Source organism: Notolepis coatsorum (genome assembly GCF_963971535.1).
Source record: "Notolepis coatsorum genome assembly, chromosome: 6".
In the NCBI taxonomy this organism is placed as follows: domain Eukaryota; kingdom Metazoa; phylum Chordata; class Actinopteri; order Aulopiformes; family Paralepididae; genus Notolepis; species Notolepis coatsorum.
This window is the reverse complement of record NC_140170.1, coordinates 180,912,795-180,935,039: the sequence shown is the minus strand read 5'-3', so window position 1 is coordinate 180,935,039 and position 22,245 is coordinate 180,912,795. Positions and strand designations below refer to the sequence as shown.

Sequence of the window (22,245 nt, the reverse complement as noted above, 5' to 3'; positions counted from 1 at the left end):
AAAAAAAAAAAGTAAAAAAAAAATAAAAAAAAATATTTTTTTTTTATTTTTTTTTATTTTTTTTTATGGATGGAAGAGCCGCACATTGACGGGCAAAGAGCCGCATGCGGCTCGCGAGCCGCGGGTTGGCCACCCCTGAACTAGAGAGTCGCTGGATATACAGACTCAAAGCTATGTATTATCCAGGGTTAAATGATACTATTGATATGGTTTCTTTTTTGTAAATATGGAAGTATCTATCTGCCTGTCTTTTTGGTGTTTTGTTGTGTCGGATGCTATTCTGGTTTAAAATGTGTATATAGCTTCCAATTTAAGTGATATGTAGCCGATATTGCAGGAGGTAGCCTGTCTGTCTAGATCAGCAGTTCTCAAACTATGGGTCGCGACCCAAAGTGTTTTTATTTTTGGTTAAATATGCCTCTTTTTATAAATGTGTATTTATAACAGTGCTGTAATTAAATGGTCTAATAAATATGCATGATCAAGTTCAACAACGTGTGCTTTTTATTTGATATTCCTTAATTCCACTTTGAAATTACGAGATGCATTAAGTGTGGGGTCGCCAAAAGAAATCCTAAATAAAATGGGGTTGTGGTATAACAAAGTTTGAGAACCCCTGAGCTAGAGCAAATCTAGTGGTACCATAATATGAAACTAGAGAACTTCAGGAATCCACCATGCCAACAAATAAATATTGCTCCAAAATTACGCTACATTTTGAGGTGAAGAATTGGTGTGGCCATTCTCAAAGTGTTCCCTTTGTCAAGACCAGGACTGGGGACCCAAGATGCAGGCGGACACTGTAGTAATAAAGAAAATACACTGTATGTTTATTTAAAAAATGGGGGAAGGTTGGAGGTGGTGAGTCTGTATCAGAGAAGGCGGGCATGCAGGCAGTGGTGATCCTGAGACAAAAGAAAGACAAAAATGAGGAAAGCACAAAAACTAGGGATGTCCGATATTATCGGCCGACCGATATTATCGGCCGATATCGGCAGTAAAATGTGATATCGGAAAATATCGGTATCGGTTAATTTTTTTTTTAAAACAATAACAATATTTGTTATATATATATCCAGTGAAATGATTAGTTACCTGAAATTATTCCGTTTTTTGGGGGGGGAAACCCTGCATATATCGGTATCGGTTGATATCGGTTGATATCGGTATCGGAAATTAAGAGTTGGACAATATCGGAATATCGGTATCGGTAAAAAAGCCAATATCGAGCATCCCTAACAAAAACACAGGAAAACGGACAAAAAAATCTATAGCGTAGTCTTTTCTAAAGCGAGGCCTGAAACGTCACCATCAAGTAGCTGAGTTAACGATCTGACGACGAGTGACTGAAGAACTGGGGTAGATGTACTGCAGGGCTGATGAGAAGATGGTTGACATTGTTGAGCAGGTGAGATGAATGAGATGATTGCCAGGAAGCTGCCCTATGGTCTGCAGGAAGCTGCTCCCCTCAGCTAACAGGGTAAAACAGGGGTAGGGAAGACACAGGAGCCGCTAGATCGTGACAACCTTGACCTTTGACCACAATGTATCTGAATAACACAGGGCTCAATGGAGAGCGAGCTTAAATCGACCGGTTGACTAGTTGTCCCCTAAAGGCTCTTTTAAGAGCCACCTCAATAATCATGAATGAGCCCAGTTTCCTTATTTTAACTATGTTCTGATTCCACATGGATGAAGTTGGTGATGTGTAATACGTTCGTTTGATGACCATCGTAGCTCAATACTAAGTAACCAGAATGATTCATAACTCGACTATGCAAAAGGTAATATTGAAGTAATATATTCATATTCAGTGAGTCTTTTCTCGGATCCATTAGTTCATTGAATACACTGCTGCCTAGTAATAAATATAACCCATATGGTTAAAAATAAATACAATCCGGATTCTCAGTGTTTGCTCCAGAGCCTTGTCTGGAGTTCCAAAATGGTCAGTGTCAAGTAAGTAATTTATTTATAGAGCACATTTAAAAGCTCAAGAGCCAACCAAAGTGCTGTACAGTACAGTCACATCATAAAATCAATGTGGGTAAGTGTGGTCCGGTACTGTCCATGGTGCTGAAATAGTGACATTTAGATTTCCAGTGACTACAAGTAGCGAATCCACACTTCCAAACAATCTCGAGATAATGAAATAAATGAATCCGTTATGACAAATAAACTATTTGTTATGTCGAGTAAATGATACAAATAATAGTAAATCAAATGTATGCATGGCCTCTTAGGGCTTCCATAGAATACACCTGCATTATAATCTTTTTTATATACTTGTATGACTATATATAATATCCCTTACCTTATATCACTGGCCAGTATGACTTACTACCATAATGTCTTTGTAACCTGTAACACCTGATCAGCATTATTAGTAGTAGTACTCATTTATAGATAATCGTTTAATTTAAGAGAGTAAAGCAGAACAAACTCATGGCTGAAACTTTTCTGCCCTCTACTGGCTAAATGAGAACTTAACTTCTATTAGCTTTACACACGTGCGCCACGCCCGACCAATCGTATCGTAGAAGCCACGCAGTACTATTTGCATCGACCTCCTACAAATAAGGCAGGAAACCGTAAGCGACCGTCACCAGTCGATTCTGATAAGCCGTCGAATATGCCTGAACCAGCCAAGCCAGCGCCCAAGAAGGGCTCCAAGAAAGCCCTCACCAAGACCGCTGCCAAGGGAGGCAAGAAGCGCAGAAAGTCCAGGAAGCAGAGTTATCTCTACATTAACCAAGCCCCGAAGCAGGTTTATCCCGACACCGACATGTGGTTCCCGAACTCATTCCTTAACTACATCATCGAGTGCATCGCTGGAGAAGCCTCGCGTCTGGCTCTCTACAACAAGCGTCAGACCGTCACCTTCAGGGAGATCCAGACCGCTGTGCGTCTGCAGCTCCCCGGTTGCTTCCAAGCCTACCACAACGCTTGTGTGTTTCATATTGTCAATTTGAACCTGATGTAAACTAAACAAAGTCATTGATAATGACGGCCATATTAGACACATAGCCATAATTTAAGATATAGTTTATTGATTGAAAGGGCTTGTCGCTGCGCGGTCGTAAGCGATAACTGGCGGCGTGCTAGCAACGTAGGGTCACGTGGGCTTAGTGGCCAATCCGAGGAACGCGGAAACCGAACAGCGTTGTAGAAGGCATAGACGCTCCCCGGTGAGCTTGCGAAGCACGCTGTGTCTGAGGGAACCAAGGCTGTGACCAAGTACACCAGCTCCAAGTAAACTACCATGTTCACTGAAGATTAACCCAAAGGCTCTTTTAAGAGCCACCCACTCTGTCCTGAGAGAGTTGTTCCTATTATTCTCATGATCGCGCTGTTCATCAAAGTGTTTGAGAGCCTGGTATTGCCTTTCGTTTGAACAGTTATTATCATGGTAGGGCTGTCTGTCGGGAGATGAAGTTGTGTGTTAGTTATTGATTAATAAATGAGTTAACTGTAATCATAGTTTGGATGGCTATTAAGTTGCTAATTATATTTACTAGTCAAAATCCTGTGATTTTAGGTTGTTGACAAGTAGCTAGATTGGATAGACTAGCTTAGTACATCACATTTATACAGTCAATTAATATATCATCACCTGCCGTATTAGAACCCTGATCAATAATACATTATTGGACTTTATAATACACATGGATAATGTTGATTTTAGCATTTTCAAAGTGGAAATGCTATTCCAAAAATAATACATTCCAGGCTCATTTAATTATAATGAAAAAGATGAACTACCCCATAGCCAAACACACGTCATATGATTTCCAACAGTCAAGTGCAAATAGTATTCATTATTTGATCATAATTGAGCTCTGTATATTTCTGTACAATTTACAACCTTGCGTTGTATGTTAAATGCATTATTACAACAACAATAACCTTTTATAACGTTATTGTTGACATCAAACTCCAGCAATCAGAAGTCTAAAATCTGACTTCATAAGTAACCCTCAGCAATACTGATCATCTCCGGTCCCCTCTCCCACCATGTTTAGCAGGATACACAGCCTCCACATCTGGCTGAAAGGTTACTCTGCTCATCAGGCATCCCCTGTGGTTTGGACTTCAACAAATTCACTGATAAACCACACCATGCTCTCTCCACTCGTAATGTTAATGCTTAAAATCTAGTCACAATTTCTCTAGATGTGTTTCTGTCATACAACATAAAATCAGAGATTAGGGCCTAACTTTTCTGAACAGTATTTACTAATAAGGACACTTTTGATCAAACTGATCAGCAGCTCAATAGTTGCTTTTATGTTTAAGGTGCTCTGAATCTGTCCTTACAAAAAAAATATTTTCTGTTTTACCATGGTACCAGTCATATAAATTATTTACCATGGTACAGCCATATAGTAAATGTAATGGAACCATTAATAACATGGTTATAACATGGTATAGTCCATTTTAAACCATGATATCAATGGTACATGGCATTATTTGGTATCATAGGAATGCCAGGATACATTTTTGTAAGAGATGTTTCAAAATGGAAATGGGGACCCTGATGTAAACAAGACAAACGTATTTCCCTGGTCTGCATCCCCTTAACAATTGTGTGTATTGAGCCGTACTGTATTTTACCCATTCTGCAAACTGTTAAATATTGATTGATTGATTGAAAATTGTATTACCAGATTGCAGAATGGGTACAATACAGTACAGCTCAATACACACAATTGTTAAGGGGATGCATACCAGAGAAAGACTTTCGTCTTATTTACATCAGGGTCCCCCATTTTCAATTCATCATAACATATATGACACACATGACATACAGATAGACAATACTGCTACATCTATACATTTATTTACAAATACAATATTGTTTGTGATACAAAAATAGTCTAAAAAAGAGAGTATATACAGTTGACAAAGAAACTGTACATTGGACGTGGTTGGTGGGGGGGGGTAACTGTACATTGGATTATCGACGAAACCTTACTTGGTCCCAAGAAGATGGTCTTGTGTATTAAATAAAGTTTTCATTAATTAATTCACTCTGGATCTGGTAAATCCAGTAGCTATACACACAATTGTTAAGGGGATGCAGACCAGAGAAATACATTTGTCTTGTTTAGATCAGGGTCCCCCATTTTCAATTCATATTGACATTTATGACATAAACAACATACATGGCATGTATGCCCCGGTTTATCTGGCAGCTGTGCTGGAATATCTGACCGCTGAGATCCTGGAGTCTGCTGGAAACACTGCCTGTGACAACAAGAAGAGTCCTATCATCCCCCGTCATCTGCAGCTGGCCGTGCGTAACGACGAGGAGCTCAACAAACTGCTGGGAGGAGTGACCATCGCTCAGGGTGGTGTGCTGCCCAACATCCAGGCTGTCCTTCTGCCTAAGAAGACCGAGAAGGCTGCCAAGAAGTAAATTATTTAGCCTCTTCGACAAAGGCTCTTTTCAGAGCCACCCACCTATTCTTGAAAATGCAACATTTCCGTTTGTCATAATACAATTTGGTTGTGTAACTTACGTTGTTACCTCGGACATAAGTGTAAGGCGATAAACATAAATAGTAAGGGTTATATATATATATACAGATTACAGCATGCACGAACATAAATTTACTATAATGACAGCAATTTGTGTATTTCCACAATTGTTGGGGCTCAATTCGTAAACTATCTGAAGCGGTGCGACTCGTTGAGACCATTTTCTTTACCTGGTCTGGATCACTAATCACATTATAAATAAATGGGTAGAACTATAAGTCGTGTTTTGTAGCTGTGCCTGTTTCATATAAATAGTGGGGGTCCATAAAAGAGCCTTTTGTGAGACAATGTTCCACGTGTTCTGTATAATATAATGGTTGCTTGTGTAGATATTTAATGTGAGGTAGTGGGGGAACATAATTATGTGCCAACATATGATCCAAACCGGTCTGAATAAATAAAATTACATTAATCTGCTGTGTCCACTAAAGGGCCATCACCCGTAGTCATTCGAATAGTGTCATAGCGGTCATTTACGCACAGACATAAATGCACCATAATGATAGCAATTTATGTATTTCCACAATAAAGAGCCTGCTGCTCCCCGGTGAACTGGCCAAGCACGCAGTCTCTGAGGGAACCAAGGCTGTGACCAAGTACACCAGCTCCAAGTAAACTTCCCTGTCCATCAAACCCGTATTCACCCAAAGGCTCTTTTCAGAGCCACCCACTTTATTTTGAGAGAGTTATCCCAATGATCCGTCAAGGTCAGGTGACAAATGAATAAACCCATATCCCTATATGCATTTGTTTTTCCTGGATCATGTCTAGGATGCTGCCTGTCATATTCACGAAGGGGGTGGGGGTGTAATTCTAAATTCTATAAAACTAAATATATGAAAAAAATACATACAAAGTGGCATATAATCATCAGAGCCACCCACTTTGTTTTGAGAGATTTATCCCAATGATCAACCAAGTTCAGGTGATAACTAAATAAACACATTCCTTATGTATTCTGTTTTTCCTGGACCATTTCTAGGATGCTGCATATGTGTTTCGCCACCTGATGGAGTAAGTGCTCTAGTAGGTGGAACAAGCGCCTCCAATATATTTTCAAATGGGAGAAGTTTGAAGTTAGGCTTAACTGATTTTGGAAGTGAAATTGAGGTTTTTGGTTAGGTTAAAGGTCAAGGGTTGAGTGTTTGGGTTAGATCCTGGTGCACAGACACAGGAAACGGAACATGGTTATAGGGTCTAGGGGGTTAAAGCAGTGTGCAATAGCAGGGTTGAGAGCCTCTAGTTGGCTCCAGCAGCTGTTTGCTATGGGCTTTTAACTGCACTATTTAATAGCATCTATAACTTCTGGCTACACACACTCTTGGAGAGTTAACAGTAACAACCATACAATCAATCAATCAATCAATCGTACACAATAAATACATATGTCAAACCTGATATATGATGTCAGTCAGACTCTGGCACATTTAAAATGAATAGTTATTGCATGTTTAATTTGTGACCACAAACCAATATTTTCTGTAAACCTTTTATTTTCTAAAAAGTGCATCTAATCTTGTTGATAGATAGATAGTAGATTTTTTATTTGACTGTATGGAGCACATTCCCATGGGCTCATACAGAACCAAGCATTTCACTGTAATGTACCTGTACTTTATACAAGACAAATAAAAGCAAACTTGAAACTTGAACTACTTGTAGGCACCGCACATCTAGCGCTCAGCACCATAGACGGTACCGGACCACACTGACAAAATCATTTTGGAAACCGGGAAAGCATGCAGGCTCAACCAAAATGGACCCCAGGCTTGCGGCCAGTGTGCACAGTAGCGTCCGTTAACATGGGAGCGGAAGTGAAGCGGCAGTCGCCCGTCCGTCCGTGTTCATTCGCGTTGGGTGTGCCGGGGGCGTAAGGCCAGAGTTTCTACACAGCAGCGTATTATTCTTGTTGAAGTGAAGACTGAAACATAGTTTCTCATAATGGCCAGAACTAGCTTAGCTTCATCACTGTAAGTGGGTCAGACATTTACCTTAGTTCCCTACAGTCACGAAATACACACTCCAAATACAATCAAAATGTGTACCACGTCTCCCACAAGTGTGACTGGGAGACTCATGTGACTGGGAGACTCGTGTGACTTGGAGACTTGTGTGTCTGGGAGACTTGTGTGACTTGGATACTTGTGTGACTGGGAGACTTGTGTGACTGGGAGACTTGTGTGTCTGGGAGACTTGTGTGACTGGGAGACTCGTGTGACTTGTGTGACTGGGAGACTCGTGTGACTGGGAGACTCATGTGACTTGTGTGACTGGGAGACTTGTGTGACTGGGAGACTCGTGTGACTGGGATACTCGTGTGACTTGTGTGACTGGGAGATGTGGGAAATACACAGGTCACAACATGTTTACAGGAACGTTTTGGAGTTGTATTTTGATTGTATTTGGAGTGTGTATTTCGTGACTGTAGGGAACTCTGGTAAATGTCTGACCCACTTACAGTGATGAAGCTAAGCTAGGCTAACGGTCCAGGCGTTCCCTAAGCCTAATGCATGCATGTCTAACTCAAGGGAAGATGTTAAATAAGCTAATTTCCCAAAATGTTGGAGTTTTCCTTTAAGAGAGTAAAGCAGAACAAACTCATGGCTGAAACTCTTCTGCCCTCTACTGGCTAAATGAAAACTTAACTTCTATTAGCTTTACACACGTGCGCCACGCCCGACCAATCGTATCGTAGAAGCCACGTAGTACTATTTGCATCGACCTCCTACAAATAAGGCAGGAAACCGTAAGCGACCGTCACCATTCGATTCTGATAAGGCGTCGAATATGCCTGAACCAGCCAAGCCAGCGCCCAAGAAGGGCTCCAAGAAAGCCGTCACCAAGACCGCTGCCAAGGGAGGCAAGAAGCGCAGAAAGTCCAGGAAGGAGAGTTATGCCATCTACATCTACAAAGTCCTGAAGCAGGTTCATCCCGACACCGGCGTTTCCTCCAAGGCCATGGGGATCATGAACTCCTTCGTTAACGACATCTTCGAGCGCATCGCTGGAGAAGCCTCGCGCCTGGCTCTCTACAACAAGCGTCGCACCATCACCTCCAGGGAGATCCAGACCGCTGTGCGTCTGCTGCTGCCCGGTGAGCTGGCGAAGCACGCTGTGTCTGAGGGAACCAAGGCTGTGACCAAGTACACTAGCTCCAAGTAAACTACCCTGTTCACTGAAGATTAACCCAAAGGCTCTTTTAAGAGCCACCCACTCTGTCCCGAGAGAGTTATTCCTATTATTTTCATGATCGCGCTGTTCATCAAAGTGGTTGAGTGCCGGGTCTTGCCTTTCGTTTATTATCGTGGTATGGGGGTCTGTCGGGAGATGGAGTTGTATGTTACTTATTGATTAATAAATTACTTGCAACTGTAAGCATGCAAATTATATTTACTAAAGTCAATATCCTGTGATTTTAGGTTGTTGACAAGTAGCTAGATTGGATAGGCTAGTTTAGTACATCACATTTATACAGTAAATGAATATATCATCACCTGCCGTATTAGAACCCTGATCAATAATATATTATTGGACTTTATAATACACATGGATATTGTTGATTTTAGCATTTTCAAAGTGGAAATTCTATTCCAAAAATAATACATTCCAGGCTCATTTAATTATAATGAAAAAGATGAACTACCCCATAGCCAAACACGTCCTATGATTTCCAACAGTCAAGTGCAAATAGTAGTCAGTATTTGATCATTATAAGCTCTCTATTTCTGTACAATTTACAACCTTGTGTTGTATGTTAAATGCATTATTACAACAACAATAACCTTTTATAACGTTATTGTTGACATCAAACTCCAGCAATCAGAAGTCTAAAATCTGACTTCATAAGTAACAGCAATACTGATCATCTCCGGGATGGGCCTGGTCTACAAGATACACTATACGACCGGGGTGCCCATGTACATATCAAAATACTTCCCAAAGGTCAGTGAATACCACAACCACTACACCAGAGGAAGCTCAACAAATCATGTTAAACCCAGATTTGGCTCAAACAAGGGACTAAACACGTTTCGCAATTATGCCACAACAATATGGAATGCCCTACCCAAAGCTGTAAAGGAATGTGAATCCCTGCCCACATTCAAAACCGCTCTTAAAGAGCACCTACGGGAGGCTGCAATTCGAAACTGGCCACCGTAAATGCCCAAAACCCCCACCACCTCCTAATAGACAGTCTCCTCCCCACCGCATGTATATATTCCCTCCCCGCCGTATGTATATTTCTCTCCCACCCACCCACCCCTTCCTAATGTACAGTCCCCTCCCCATCATATGTATATACTCTGTCAGGATCTAGGGGTAACAGTACTGTATATTTGAATACCGCTTATGTCACAAATGTATCAGTACCAAATACCTATATGTCCCTATGCCATAAATGTCATGTATGTTGTGTATGTCATAATTATATTTGTGATATTTGTGATACTTGCCTCATTGCCTCGTAACATCACCTACAGTCTCATCGTGTATAAGGCAGTTATACTTGTTTATTAACCCTCCTGTTTACAACCTTCCTCTGTCAGACATGTGCTTTCTTTCATCATTAATTCCTCCACACAGGACATACAATTAATGGTCACAATTGTCATTGAATTTGAAGTGTTTTATTCAAATGTTGTGGTGTTTCAAGTTAAATCTGATCAGATAGAAAAGCAATGGGTGAGACTACAATACAGTATATATTACTACAAGGTGGCAAATAGACCTGATTCTGAATATTTCAACCAAATATACACTTTATTTTCTGCCGTCCAATCAAAATGCCTTTAATTAATTTACATAAACACATAGTAAGGCTCCTAAAATCACCGTTTATACACGTAGCCTCTGATGAGATTCTTGAACACACACCTTTTAAAAACTCTTGAACACGCACACACTCTGCACTTTAACATGCACATACACTTATGCAAGACACTTTCTATAAATAATTGACTATTTTTTTCATCTAATCTCATTTAATATTTTATCTTACTACTACCTATTGTTACCATTCTTGTATTCATTGTTGTGTCTTAAGCTGAGTCTGAGCTCGAAACACAATTATGTCTTGCAATGCCCCTGTATTGTTGTGTATTTGACAAATAAAGAACTTTAACTTGAATTTGAGATCCAGTTCAGCCGTGTCCATTTACAGTATTGCTCAGACCAGTGTCAAAAGAGCTAATATACGTTAAATGTGAATAATGATCTTAAATGTATTTATATTATCAGATCCAATAGCCATCCCTCATAATTAGGCTACTTCTCTTATCTTCTTAACAAGACGAACACGAATCGATAGTGCATCTCTCTTGATATTATTTTATTCAGTGTTTCAACAGACAAACAAAGCAGACAGAACAGACAAAATCAAGACATTACAGTGACAAATTTAAAAATATATACCCTCCCCCCTCCCAAAAGAAACAAACAAAAAATTAATAAAAAAACAAGACAACCAGTCACTCCTTCGTGTCTCCTACCAGTGCTAGACATAGACACATCAAATCAGACACTGAGAATATATATCTATAATAGACATTCAGTCCACATAGTCCAGTTATAGTCTTTGTACAGAATACCATCAGGTCATCAAGAGTCCCTTTAGTTGATGCCTATAGAGGAATGAGCCGAGGGAAGAAACATCACACAACAATCACATAGCAAAAACAAAACACAGAAAAATAGTGCTCTATAAGTTCACATTGTTTTAGATATCTACAGTATATGATAGTGCATCTCAAACTGAAAACCCTGTCAAAATAGATAGGGTTACGATGCCTTTTTTATTGTGGTCCAGTTAACGAACGCAATTCCACTACATTCTACTTACTTACTTACAAATCCTCTTTGTCCCGGTAGTTCTTGGACTTCGGAAACCGTGCGAGGCAAACAAATATATTGGGGGCCCACGTGTATGGTTATTGCCCGAGATACCTGCCGGTTTATTTTTGAGACCACCTGTCTCGACAAGCCAAAGGCATTAGCTGTCTTTCGCAGTCTTCCCTCATCTGCTAGATAGTAGAGAGTGCAGGCTACTTTCTTTACCACACCGACCGGGGAACGCATGACTGTTGTTTGTCCTTGAATGTGCGGGCGAAGCATTTCACTCAGCGACAGTAGCGCTGGTCGGGACATCCTAAAGTTATCTCGCCATTCTTCTTCCAACACACCTCCGCTGGCGAGCGCATCGCCGCTGTCTTCGTGTAGTTGCATTTGGGCTAGCAGACAAGAGGAGCAGTAGCCTTCTTCGAATCACGACCATGCGCCTCCGTTCGTGCAACGCGTTCATCAACAGAGCATAACATCCATGAACAGCCTTCCATTTCAGTAGCTGTCTTTTTCAAAACGGTGTTCCCTCAGATGTAGCTGGCTCTGCTCTAATCTCTCTAACTTGCTATTGTTTGCGACAGTCTGCCGTAAACATGGAAAATAATTGCGACAGCTCTGCCGTAAACACTGGACTCCAGTTTTCAAAGACCGCGGTTGCAGTGTAGCAAAACCCCGGTTGTGTGTGGCCGAACAGTGCAACTGCGCACATACAATTATGGTTATATTAAATCCAGTGCTCGTATGGACTGGGCCCAGTCCACACGAGCGCTGGATTTAATGTAACCGAAGTTTGAAAAAAATAAACCTCTGTCCACACAGGTGAATAACCGTGTATAACCGCATACTCACGGCGGCTGGAAAACCAGCAACCGATACATGTAGTACAATGCCAAAGCAGTAGGCGGCGATGTTGTTCAGACATGAAGGCCATTTCAACCAATCAGAAAAGGTTGAACGCTCACTACACTTCCTGCAAAACAAAGCCGCCATCTTTAAATACCCTTGCGTTAGCCATTTAGCCAACGGATCATATATTTTTCAGCAAAGAAAGAAAGTGCAATAAACAAACGCAATCATACACTGCCACTGAATCCTGTCTCGTGCTTTGGCCTGCGCTTCGTCCCAGGAAAGACCCATCTCCCTCCATACTACATTCTACGCTGTAATAATAGCTGCCTGGTGCGCATGCGCTGTGACACCAATGGCGGAAATACACGGCTCGCTCTGTAATTACCACTCGTTTTGTAACAATGATTTAAAAGGTTTATTAGCAACTCCGAGCTTTCAGACCCCATCGTTTCGCTGTGTTAAACCCATATTGTATGCTGGGTATCTTTGAAATTCATATCTGATATATTTTTGACCCACCCCCAGCTCAAAAGCAGCGCTTGGTACTTAATATGAGCCTGGTAGCGGCATAGCTGAGAGTGACTGCGGATACAAAAAGCCCCTGGCTTGCAGATCACAGTTACGATGCATACACATCCACATGCACACACTCACTATACAAGCACTCACTTTAGACACTTTTACACTACACCATATTTGATCTATTTAATAAAGAGATTTGCACTACATCCATACCTAAGATGCATTTAGCATTTTTAAAAGTTTGCATTTTTTACCTCATTGGTACTTAGGTTGTTCTTTAGTTGTATTGTATATCTGTAGGCTATAGTGTTGGGTCTTTATTCCTCTTTTACTTACTTTTTACTTTACTGCTTGAAGCACATTCTCTGGGGCTCATAAAGAACCAAGCATTTCACTGTAATGTACATGTACTTTATACATGACAAATAAAAGCAAACTTGAACTACTTGTAGGCACTGTGAATCTAAATCTGGGGCAAACTAATGGGATAGATAAATTAAATGAGTGCAACCATGTGAACCCAGCTGCCACGAGGAACTCATGAATCAGACATGTCTTAGAATGATCACGTGACACCAGTTCTATGGTCAAAAGTGTGTGAGAAGGGGGGTTATTATGGGCTGCAGCTTTTGGCCACGCCCAGCATGACGGCTATCTCAGTCTTCTTTTACGTCCTCAGACAGTATTTATATTCAGAGGGCTTTGCCTTTGTTCGTCATTACTTCTTTTTATTTGTTTTGAACTCATCCCAGAAGAAAATGTCTGGTCGTGGAAAGGGAGGAAAAGGACTCGGAAAAGGAGGCGCCAAGCGTCACCGTAAAGTTCTCCGTGACAACATCCAGGGAATCACCAAACCCGCCATCCGTCGCCTGGCGCGCCGCGGAGGAGTGAAGCGCATCTCTGGTCTGATCTACGAGGAGACTCGTGGTGTGTTGAAGGTCTTCCTGGAGAACGTGATCCGTGATGCCGTCACCTACACCGAACACGCCAAGAGGAAGACCGTCACAGCCATGGATGTGGTCTATGCTCTGAAGAGACAGGGACGCACTCTGTACGGCTTCGGCGGCTAATCAATCCAAACTACCAAGACCCAAAGGCTCTTTTCAGAGCCACACACATGTTACTAGAATTGAGTCGATTCCATCTTGCGTCTCAAATAACATTCATCCTTAGCTGCTAGATATGTACGCCTCCTAGGCTTTGGACAATGCACAATTCTATACGTATATATATTATGACTTGTACAGGACGTGAAAATTACATACAGGTCATTAAACTGAACTTCAGCACGAGAGGAGCGAGTCTTGGCCTTAGCGCTGGCCTTTCCTCCAGTCTTGCCTCTTCCAGACATGATAGTATTTATACACCTAAACGAGTTAGAAAATAAATGATTGCGGTGAGTCTGGGAGTCGCCTTTTACATTCAGGCTTGTGTTTTCTCGCACCATCAGAAAACATCGCTCACCTTATAAATGTATACTGGCATTTCCATGATTAAAAGTTATGCCAAATACATGTAAAAAGGATTATATGCAGGTATGTACAGACAGATGTGTATATGAATGTGTGTGTATATATATATATATATATTGTACGTCAAAGCAGTGACAGTCGACAGATGTCACCAAGAGAGCTATTGTTTGATTGAAAACTTTATTAACAGATTGCAGAATGGGTACAGTACAGCTCAATACATACAATTGTTAAGGGGATGCAGACCACAGAAAGACTTTCGTCTTGTTTACATCAGGGTCCCCCATTTTCAATTCATAACAATTATGACATACACGACTTACAGATAGACAGTACTGCTACATCTATACATTTATGACATACCAGATTAGCAAATGCAGTACTGTTTGTGATACAAAAATAGTCTAGAAACGAAAGTATACATTTGACGTAGAAACTGTACATTGCGCTATCAAGGTGCACAAAATCATTCTCTTGGAAAAATGCAGTTTCATGTCGATTATTGCTTGGCTTAGTTAATATCAAGTGTGGCTATGGAGTTTTGCTAAGAGAATATAGTTGGGTTATTATGGCTTTGCACGCAAATAGTTTTCTGTGCGCGGGAAATGTGCGACAAAGCCTCTCAACCAATCGTATACAAGAAGCCACGCAGCTATACTTGCACAATTTGACCTATATTCTACCCATGTATAGTATATATATAAATCCACTTGTGTCTGAATACACCTACATATGATCTTTTTTATATAACCTACCTTATACCACTGGTCAGTATGACTTACTACCATAGTGTATTTATACTTATAACACTGTACATACATCTGATCAGCATTATTACAATACTCGGTATAGTACTAATTTATTATACTTCAGTTTAATCCTATTCTTCTTCTTCTTATTTGAATTTCCGGCAGTGTAGACGCATCGTGGCGTATTACTGCCCTCCGCAATTCTTTTTATGGGCTCTTCTTCTTCTCCTTCTTCTCCTTCTTCACCGTCTTTTTCTCCTTCTACTGGACCCCGTCATCAACTACATTGTCCATTGGAGTGCAGCTAATGCTGCTACTTCCTGTCTGAGCCCCCCTCCGCGGGACCCTCCTTGCCCCCTGCAATCTTATTCTGGGCTGCTTTGTCCCTCTCAGCCCCCTCAGCCAATTCGCTATACACCTCCTCCCAGCCCAGACCTTCCAATCCCAGATGTTGAACCGCTATCCTAACAATCATCTTCACCATCGCTGTTTTACCCTTAGCCTCTGCCATACCAGTAACTACCCCTGCCACGAAGGCCACAATACCTAATTTCTCCTCCCTTCCCCTCTCTCTTTCCACCTGCTCTACCCTCTCTGCCACATGCCCTCCTTCCACCCCCTGCACCCTTTCTTGACTGCCCTGTCCTACCCTGCTAACCGCCTCAGCATACGACAACTTACCCTCCTTTCTCACTCTCCGAACCGCAACCTCCTTCTTCATCACCTCACACCCCCTAAACGCTACACTATGCTCCCCACCACAACTACAGCACTTCAGCTTCACTCCCTCTCCACACTTCCCATATTCATGTTCCCCGCCACACCTAGCGCACCTCAGCCCCTTCCTACACGTGGTAGCTATATGGCCAAACTCCTGGCACCTATAGCACCTAAGAGGATTCTGGACAAATGCCCTAACCCTATACATCCTACGCCCTACAAACACCTCCCTAGGAACAACCCCACCCTCAAACGTAATCACTACCGTCTCCGTCACTGCCCTCTCTGCTCCCCTCTTCATCCTTTCTGCACTCTTAACTATGCCATTACGCCCGTTCTCCTTTAGCTTTTCCACCAGCTGCTCTACTGTAACCTCGACCGGTACCCCAGCTATCACCCCCTTACATCCCCCCTCCCCTACTCTCGCCACCCTACTTATACCCACCCCACCAATGCTCCCCATCTTCCTAGCCCTCTCCACCTGCCCCTCACTACCACACCCTATGGCCAGATTCCCATCCCACAAAACTCTTGCGTACTTTACCTCCCATAATTGCTCGACAATGAGTTTGGGCCACTCGAGCCTACCTACTTTCCCCTCTCCCCTCTCCCCCTCAAGCCTGACCACTATATGAATCACTTCCTCTTTTGCCACATCATTTCCAGCACCCTCGCCTCCCGGCCCACTTGAGCTATCGTCCCTCGCTTTCTTCCTCTTCCCCCCTTCTTCCCCACTCTCCTCCCCCCTACTCTCCACGGCACCACCCGACCCCTTACCCTTGCCCTGGCTACTCTCACCCCCATCGCTGTCGTTCCTCTCCGTCTGTTTCTTCCTCTTCTTCCCCGCCGTTTCCCACACCTCCCTCTCAATCTCTTCTTTCTCACTCTCCCTCTCCTCCCCACTATACTCCATTCTGTCACCACCCGACTCTTTGCCCTGGCTATTCTCACCCCTATCGCTGTCGCTCCTTGCTTGCAGCTCCTTTTTAGCTCGCGACGACATTCTCACCAAGACCGAGTTATACTCGTCAAGGCTCAACAATTCCCACCCGTCGTCACGCGTCTTCAGCTCGTCAAGGCTCATCAATTCCCACCACTTGTTGTCACTCCCCTTCATGTCACCATCGTTTCTTCCACTTGAGCTATCGTCCCGCACTTTCTTCCCTTCTCCCCCACTCTCCTCCGCCCTACTCTCACCCGACCCCTTACCCTTCCACTGATCGCGAATATCTGTCGTTCTGGAAATTCGTATCTCCATTTGCCATTTGCCGTTCTTCCTCTTCCTCTCCCTTCTTCTTCTTCTTCTTCTTTCCACCACCCATCTTCACAACATCTTTCCACAGCAAAACGGTTACTGTTACATTTATACTCTAGAAAGACTTCCAAAAGACCAGTCCTCCAATAACCTTGTTCCCAGTTGTATCTCCGTGAAGTCCTCCAATAACCCTGTGAGGTGTAGGCGGAGTAACGACCTCACAGAGAGGAGACCAATCAGAAACTACTGCGCCTCCGCGTTAGTAATATAAGGCCAGAGTTTCTACACAGCAGCGTAATGCGTATTATTCTTGTTGAAGTGAAGACTGAAACATAGTTTCTCATAATGGCCAGAACTAAGCAGACCGCTCGTAAGTCCACCGGTGGCAAAGCCCCAAGGAAGCAGCTCGCCACCAAGGCTGCCCGTAAGAGCGCACCGGCTACCGGCGGCGTGAAGAAACCTCATCGTTACAGGCCCGGTACCGTGGCGCTGAGAGAGATCCGTCGTTACCAGAAGTCCACCGAGTTGCTGATCCGCAAGCTGCCTTTCCAGCGCCTGGTCAGAGAAATCGCCCAGGACTTCAAGACCGACCTGCGCTTCCAGAGCTCCGCTGTCATGGCTCTTCAGGAGGCCAGTGAGGCTTACCTGGTCGGTCTGTTTGAGGACACTAACCTGTGCGCCATCCACGCCAAGAGGGTGACCATCATGCCCAAAGACATCCAGCTCGCCCGCCGCATCCGTGGAGAGCGTGCTTAAATTGACCTGTTGACTAGTTTTTCCGTTAAAGGCTCTTTTAAGAGCCACCTCAATAATCATGAATGAGCCCAGTTTCCTTATTTTAACTGTTCTGATTCCACGTGGATGAAGTTGGTGATGTGTAATACGTTCGTTTGATGACCATCGTAGCTCAATACCGAGAGTGAACGGAATGATTCATAACTCGACCAGTCAAACCGTAATATTGTAGTCAACTGTTCATATTCAGTTAGTCTTTTCTCGGATCCATTAGTTCATCGAATACACTGCTGACTAGTAATAAATATGACCCATATGGTTGAAAATAAATACAATCCTCATTCTCAGTGTTTGCTCCAGAGCCATTTAGGTTGAGCCTGCATGCTTTCCCCATTTCCAAAATGGTCAGTGTGGTCCGGTACTGTCCATGGTGCTGTAATAGTGACGTTTAGATTTCCAGTGACTACAAGTAGCGAATCCACACTTCCAAACATTCTCGATAACGAAATAAATTAATCCGTTATCACAAATAAACTATTTGTTATGTCGAGTAAATGATAAAATGAATAGTAAATCAAATGTATGCATGGCCTCTTAGGGCTTTCGTAGAATACACCTGCAATCTTTTTTATATACTTGTGTGACTATATATAATATCCCTTACCTTATATCACTGGCCAGTATGACTTACTACCATAGTGTCTTTATACCTGTAATTGATTGATTGATTGAAAACTATTAACAGATTGCAGAATGGGTACAATACAGTACAGTTCAATACACACAATTGTTAAGGGGTTGCAGACCAGAGAAAGACTTTCGTCTTGTTTACATCAGGGTCCCTCATTTTCAATTCATCAGGACATATATGACATACATGACATACAGATATACAGTACTGCTACATCTATACATTTATGACATACCAGATTTTCAAATACAGTACTGTTTGTGATACAAAAATAGTCTAGAAAAGAGTATACATTTGACGTAAAAACTGTACATTGGGGGAGGTTGAGTAGGTGGGGTGGGTGGGTGGGGGGGCTGTACATTGGAGGTGGTTCGGTGGGGGGGGGGGGGGGGGGTTGGGCAGGAGCGGTGGGGGGGGGACACTGTACAACTGTACAAGCAAAACTGTACATTGGAATATCGACAACCATACTTGGTCATTTACTGTACATTGGAGGGGGTTGGGTTAGGATATTTACATGGGCCAGTTTCGAATTGCAGTCTCCCGTAGGTGTTCTTTGAGAGTGTTTTTGAAAGTGGGTAGTGATTCACATTCCTTTACAGCTGTGGGTAGGGCGTTCCACATTGATGTGGCATAATTGCGAAACATGTTTAGTCCCTTGTTTGAGCCGAATCTGGGTTTAACATGATTTGTGGAGCTCCCTCTGGTGTTGTGGTAGTGGTATTCACTGACCTTTGGGAAGTATTTTGACATGTACATGGGTACCTTGGTCGTGTAGTGTATCTTGTAGACCAGGCCCATTGCAAGTTGCTGTACTCTGTCGTCTACTCTAAGCCATCCTAGGTTGTCAAAGTGGGCAGTGGTGAGGTGGGTTCAAGCAGTAGTCTGACTAGTTTGTTTTGAGATGTTTGTAATTTTGTTTTTAGCGCCTTTGAGGTGCTTTGGTACCATGAGGTGCAAGCATAGTCGTAGTACCCTTGTATGAGTGCTCCTGCCAGAGTCTTCAGGGTGTTCTTGTTTACCAGAGAGGAGATCCGGTACAAGAATCGAGTTTGTTGGTTGACTTTTTTTATTACATTGGATGCCATTTTGTCACAGGAAAGATTAGCCTCTAGGATGCAGCCCAGGTAGGTAATTTCATCTTTCCTTGTGACAATATTGTCACCCACTGTAACCGAGAAACCGTCGGTCTTGCTGAGTTTGTTATTTGAACCGAAGAGAATGGACTCTGTTTTGCCCATGTGTAATGATAGTTTGTTATCAGCGAGCCATATGCAGATTTTGCCTAGTTCCGAGCTGATCAGCTGATCAGCATTATTAGTAGTAGTACTCATTTATAGATAATCGTTTAATTTAAAGGAAAACCAACATTTTGGGAAATTAGCTTATTTAACATCTTCCCTGGAGTTAGACAAGATACATACCTTTTCCGTCTCTCTGCATGCATTAGGCCTAGGGAACGCCTGGACCGTTAGCCTAGTTTAGCTTCGTCACTGGAAGTGGGTCAGACATTCACCTGAGTTCCCTACAGTCACGAAATACACACTCCAAATACAATCAAAATACAACTCCAAAACGTTCCTGTAAACATGTTGTGACCTGTGTATTTACCACGTCTCCCAGTCACACAAGTGACTTGGAGACTTGTGTGACTAGGAGACTTGTGTGACTGGGAGACTCGTGTGACTGGGAGACTTGTGTGACTGGGAGACTCGTGTGACTTGTGTGACTGGGGGATGTGGTAAATACACAGGTCACAACATGTTTACAGGAACGTTTTGGAGTTGTATTTTGATTGTATTTGGAGTGTGTATTTCGTGACTGTAGGGAACTCTGGTAAATGTCTGACCCACTTACAGTGATGAAGCTAAGCTAGGCTAACGGTCCAGGCGTTCCCTAAGCCTAATGCATGCATGTCTAACTCCAGGGAAGATGTTAAATAAGCTAATTTCCCAAAATGTTGGAGTTTTCCTTTAAGAGAGTAAAGCAGAACAAACTCATGGCTGAAACTCTTCTGCCCTCTACTGGCTAAATGAGAACCTAACTTCTATTAGCTTTACCCACGTGCGCCACGCCCGACCAATCGTATCGGAGGAGCCACGCAGCACTATTTGCATCGACCTCCTACAAATAAGGCAGGAAACCGTAAGCGACCGTCACCATTCGATTCTGAAAAGCCGTCGAACATGCCTGAACCAGCCAAGCCAGCGCCCAAGAAGGGCTCCAAGAAAGCCGTCACCAAGACCGCTGCCAAGGGAGGCAAGAAGCGCAGAAAGTCCAGGAAGGAGAGTTATGCCATCTACATTTACAAAGTCCTGAAGCAGGTTCATCCCGACACCGGCGTGTCCTCCAAGGCCATGGGGATCATGAACTCCTTCGTTAACGACATCTTCGAGCGCATCGCTGGAGAAGCCTCGCGCCTGGCTCTCTACAACAAGCGTCGCACCATCACCTCCAGGGAGATCCAGACCGCTGTGCGTCTGCTGCTGCCCGGTGAGCTGGCGAAGCACGCTGTGTCTGAGGGAACCAAGGCTGTGACTAAGTACACTAGCTCCAAGTAAACTACCCTGTTCACTATTAACCCAAAGGCTCTTTTAAGAGCCACCCACTCTGTCCTGAGAGAGTTATTCCTATTATTCTCATGATCGCGCTGTTCAGCAAAGTGGTATTGCCTTTCGTTTGAACAGTTATTCTCATGGTAGGGCTGTCTGTCGGGAGATGAAGTTGTATAATGTTACCTATTTAATAAATTACTTAAAACTGTAATCATAGTTTGGATGGCTATTAAGTTGCAAATTATATTTACTAGTAAAAATCCAGCGATTTTAGGTTGTTGACAAGTAGCTAGATTGGATAGACTAGCTTGTAAATCACATTTATACAGTAAATTAATATCTTCACATGCCGTATTGGAACCCTGACCAATGATACATTATTGGACTTTATAATACACATGGATAATGTTGATTTGATCATTTTCAAAGTGGAAATGCTATTCCAAAAATAATACATTCCAGGCTAATTTAATTATAAACTATAAACTCCCATAGCCAAACACATGTCCTATGATTTCCAACAGTCAAGTGCAAATAGTATTCATTATTTGATCATATGAGCTCTGTATATTTCTGTACAATTTACAACCTTGCGTTATGTTAAATGCATTATTTCAACAACAATAACCTTTTATAACGTTATTGTTGACATCAAACTCCAGCAATCTGAAGTCTAAAATCTGACTTCATAAGTAACCCTCAGCAATTCTGATCATCTCCGGTCCCCTCTCCCTCCATGTTTAGCAGGATACACAGCCTCCACATCTGGCTGAAAGGTTACTCTGCTCATCAGGCACCCCCTGTGGTTTGGACTTCAACAAATGCACTGATAAACCACACCATGCTCTCTCCACTCATAATGGTAATGCTTCAAATCTAGTCACAATTTCTCTAAATGCTAAATCACCATTTGTTGATTTAGCATTTAATTTAATTTAATCCAGTCACTGACGTTGCTAGGTAATTCCTGCATTGGAATTCCCATGTAACTATACAGCGTGTACATATATGTAGAAATTAATAACTATGTGGTGATTTCAATGGTGAAGACGAACGTGAAAGACGTTTCAGTGACTAGTACACTAGTCTCATCTCACGGCGGGGCTTCCTGAACATGTGAACAATTAAAATTAAATTGATATGCCTCAAGATTATTCGTACAACACATCTATTGACATCATACAATGCAATTACAGTACAATGTGTAAAGAAGGCATTAAACTATAGTGCACATATAACAGTTAAATGCAATAGTAATATGCTGTATACAGGTGAATAAACTCGCTATAAAATATATAAATGAGTACAACTGAGTAAT

The 22,245-nt window shown here is 42.5% G+C and overlaps 5 protein-coding genes across 5 annotated transcripts; all 5 read left to right on the top strand.

Annotated features, from left to right (window-relative positions):
* Positions 1-2,632: 2,632 nt before the first annotated feature.
* Positions 2,633-2,983, top strand: LOC311229846 (histone H2B-like; the record flags this gene model as incomplete). The annotated part of the gene is made up of 1 exon (XM_084315919.1): positions 2,633-2,983. The coding sequence occupies one exon, from the start codon at positions 2,633-2,635 to the stop codon at positions 2,981-2,983; it is 351 nt and encodes a 116-aa protein (XP_084172045.1).
* Positions 2,984-8,328: 5,345 nt separating this feature from the next.
* Positions 8,329-8,703, top strand: LOC311230885 (histone H2B-like; the record flags this gene model as incomplete). Its single annotated transcript, XM_084317274.1, has 1 exon — positions 8,329-8,703. The coding sequence occupies one exon, from the start codon at positions 8,329-8,331 to the stop codon at positions 8,701-8,703; it is 375 nt and encodes a 124-aa protein (XP_084173400.1).
* A 4,805-nt stretch (positions 8,704-13,508) lies between these two features.
* LOC311230900 (histone H4) lies at positions 13,509-13,820 on the top strand (the record flags this gene model as incomplete). The annotated part of the gene is made up of 1 exon (XM_084317289.1): positions 13,509-13,820. The coding sequence occupies one exon, from the start codon at positions 13,509-13,511 to the stop codon at positions 13,818-13,820; it is 312 nt and encodes a 103-aa protein (XP_084173415.1).
* Positions 13,821-17,291: 3,471 nt separating this feature from the next.
* Positions 17,292-17,702, top strand: LOC311230859 (histone H3.2; the record flags this gene model as incomplete). Its single annotated transcript, XM_084317247.1, has 1 exon — positions 17,292-17,702. The coding sequence occupies one exon, from the start codon at positions 17,292-17,294 to the stop codon at positions 17,700-17,702; it is 411 nt and encodes a 136-aa protein (XP_084173373.1).
* Positions 17,703-20,558: 2,856 nt separating this feature from the next.
* Positions 20,559-20,933, top strand: LOC311230877 (histone H2B-like; the record flags this gene model as incomplete). The annotated part of the gene is made up of 1 exon (XM_084317264.1): positions 20,559-20,933. The coding sequence occupies one exon, from the start codon at positions 20,559-20,561 to the stop codon at positions 20,931-20,933; it is 375 nt and encodes a 124-aa protein (XP_084173390.1).
* Between the last annotated feature and the right edge of the window lie 1,312 nt (positions 20,934-22,245).